The sequence below is a fragment of the Camellia sinensis genome, chromosome 8, assembly GCF_055761805.1.
Source record: "Camellia sinensis isolate YWXY chromosome 8, ASM5576180v1, whole genome shotgun sequence".
NCBI classification, from domain to species: domain Eukaryota; kingdom Viridiplantae; phylum Streptophyta; class Magnoliopsida; order Ericales; family Theaceae; genus Camellia; species Camellia sinensis.
In genome coordinates, this window is record NC_138968.1 from 15494644 (window position 1) to 15497267 (window position 2624).

At 52.2% G+C, this 2624-nt stretch overlaps 1 protein-coding gene across 1 annotated transcript; it reads right to left on the minus strand.

Moving 5' to 3' along the window:
* Window positions 1-604: 604 nt before the first annotated feature.
* LOC145798422 (uncharacterized) lies at window positions 605-1641 on the minus strand. Its single transcript, XM_082885952.1, has 3 exons — window positions 1481-1641; window positions 1296-1394; window positions 605-1066 (listed from the first exon to the last, which is right to left on the minus strand). The coding sequence occupies exons 2-3, from the start codon at window positions 1359-1361 to the stop codon at window positions 782-784; spliced, it is 351 nt and encodes a 116-aa protein (XP_082742078.1). The 5' UTR covers window positions 1362-1394; window positions 1481-1641; the 3' UTR covers window positions 605-781.
* Between the last annotated feature and the right edge of the window lie 983 nt (window positions 1642-2624).

The window sequence follows — 2624 nt, forward strand, 5'->3', positions numbered from 1 at the left end:
AAACAGAAAGGGTGGGAAACAATACCCAGATTGAACTGGCTCCTCGTGGTCTGAGGTCCCCCATCTTTGGTTACGCGTCTGTGTGTCGTGTCTCTTTCATTTGACGGTCTCGTCTTTTGTTTTGAGTCTCTCCCGAGCGTGTCTCGTTGTGTTTAGGTCATGCACCTCTTTATTTGAGTCCTTTCCGCTGTGTTCAGTGGTAGGCTCGATATCCCGGTTTGAAAAACCCTCATTCAATTTCAAAAATCATCTATGCTCAGGATGCTGTGCCATTCTCTACATTCGAGCGTGTTTCGACACCAACCGGTTCCATCTTTGAGTTCCGTCTTGTCAGATTGGGTCGTTTGTTCAGAGTTTGCCGTGTGCAGAATGAACCGAATGCTGTGTTTTGGGCTGTATGCAGATCAATCCCCAACAGAGTAAGGGCTGTGTGTTCAAGAATCAGGCAGTGGGTTGCTTGGGTGTATTTTGTTGTTGGTTGTTCAAGTTATCTGATTATTACAGTGCAAGTGTTCAATTTTCAGACAACCAATCAGTTCCGTTTACATTGAGGTGTAACATGATGAGATGCGATGCAATGCATGAAATGTGTAAATGTAAACACTTTTTCAGATAAAAAGTCTGTTTCATTTCACTATCGTTTCACATGTACAAGTTTTGGAAACAAAAACCTGCCCGCGGCAGTACAAGGTAATCTATCTACCAAACAAAAAGAAAAGTACAAAGAAAGAAAGAAAATATAGCAAAAATCTGCATCTGTGTCCAGCGACTCCAAGGGCTGTCAGTCCGTCCTGGTCCTCTTCCTGGACGAAGGTCCAGGAGCATCATCAGCGTCGTCATCAGAGCCTGAGCTAGAACCGTCTCCGGTCTCCTCCTCCGATGACCCTGCCTCCGCCTCTGACTCATCGTCGTCGTCGTCGTCCGGAACTGGAGCTCGCGAGCTACTCCCGACGTGAGTCCGCCCTCCCCTGGTACGGGGAAATATCCTGCCCTCCTCATCTCTCCCCCGAGCAGGGACAGAAGGTCTAGTTGGAGCACCTCCTGCCATGGGAATCTGGAAAGGAGGCTGAAAAAGTACACAAAAAGGGAAATGCATCAGTATGCCGTGAGCAGTTTAACAGTGCAGAATGCAGTGTGTGAGTACAGTGTAGGAATGCCGTGGGCAGTTTAACAGTACAGAATGCAGCGTATGCAGTGTCAGATGCTGTGAGATCAGTGTATCGGGTGTTGTGCCGTGCGTCAGATTATGTGAAGCAGAGTATGAATGGTTTGAGGCCAATGTTAGAGGGACATACCGGTATGCTGTAGACAGCCAGGAGGTCAAATGTCCGCTGGAGCATCCCCATCATCGAGGCATTCATCGCCAACGACTGACGGGTGTACTCAGAAGAAGCCTGCAAAGGTATCAGATGCATTAGTATTCTGTGGAATATCAAGTAAACTGAAATGAAATGACTGTACGAAGTGCAGTGATACATACCGGCGGAAGGTCGGGAATGTCAGTGAACTCATGCCCAGCCGGTGGAGGGGCGAAGGGGATCTGATAGGTCGCCCCACCCTGCCCCTGGAAAGTCAGCACAGCGGGTAGGGCAGGCCACCCAGCTCCTCGTCCACCTCGCACTCCACCCCTGCCACGGACCCGGGCCCTCCTCGAAGATCTAGCCCCTGCTCCTGCTCCGGCCTCAGCCGCCGATGCCACAGGCCTGGCCCCCTCTGCTCGACGGCCGCTCAAAGGTCGCATCAGGTACGTCCGCACGTACTCCTGATAGTCGCCGGTGCCTCGGAAGCCGGCCTCCTCCCAGCCGATGGAATAATCATCCAGCTGCTCAGGGGTGAGCCCCTCGGTCTCCCTCATCTCTGCAGGAGGGTGGGCCGGGACTATCTGCTCAGGTAACCCGCGGGTCTGGCGTAGAAAGCGCTCCCCCAGGTACCAAGCCCGACAGACCGGGCCCTCCAGCAAAATCCGGAAACGCGAGGTCTCCTCAGCACCAGGGAACCGGCCCCGCATCGCCGATGGCAAGGAAGCCCATGGCCGCCATGTGATCTGAAAGTGGCAGACAGTTTGTTATCTACTGTTATTGAAATATGCAGTGGGAAAGCGAAGCTAAATGAACTGAAAGTAAAGCATACCTCCGTGGGGGTGATGGTGTCGAAATATCGGCGGAAGAAGCCGAACGTCTCCCGTGGTCGCCGGGTGCATCCCCCGTCAAAGCGACTCGAGAAGGGAACAGCCGGAGGAGGCTCCGCAACTGGCACAGGTGCAAGCCTAGGGAAGTAGGCATAAACCCACAACTGCAAAACAGATGTCAGTATGACCATCAGATAAAGCAGAATATACAGAATGAAGCAGAAATGGCAGAGCCGTGTGTTGAGCCGTGTATTGTGTGCAGTGTACAGTGTGAACAGTGTACAGTCAGTGTAAGGCAGAATGTATGTGTGTGCCGTGTGTACAGTATACAGCAAGTCTAAGGTAGACTACAGTGTGTGCAGTGTACAGAGTACAGAAAGTACGAGACAGAAAGGAAAAGCGGAGAAGGAATGTACCTCCCAAGCCCGCCAGTAGCCTCCAAGCAGCTGGCCGCTGCCACGAGAAGCCGAGCTCATATAGCCGTACAGGGTGGCCA

Excerpts from the sequence above, each read along its gene's own strand:
- LOC145798422 (XM_082885952.1), bottom strand. The coding sequence starts at position 1,361 with ATGAATGCCTCGATGATGGGGATGCTCCAGCGGACATTTGACCTCCTG. Across the intron at positions 1,067-1,295 it reads TGGCTGTCTACAGCATACCG|CCTCCTTTCCAGATTCCCAT; the intron begins GTATGTCCCTCT and ends GTACTTTTTCAG.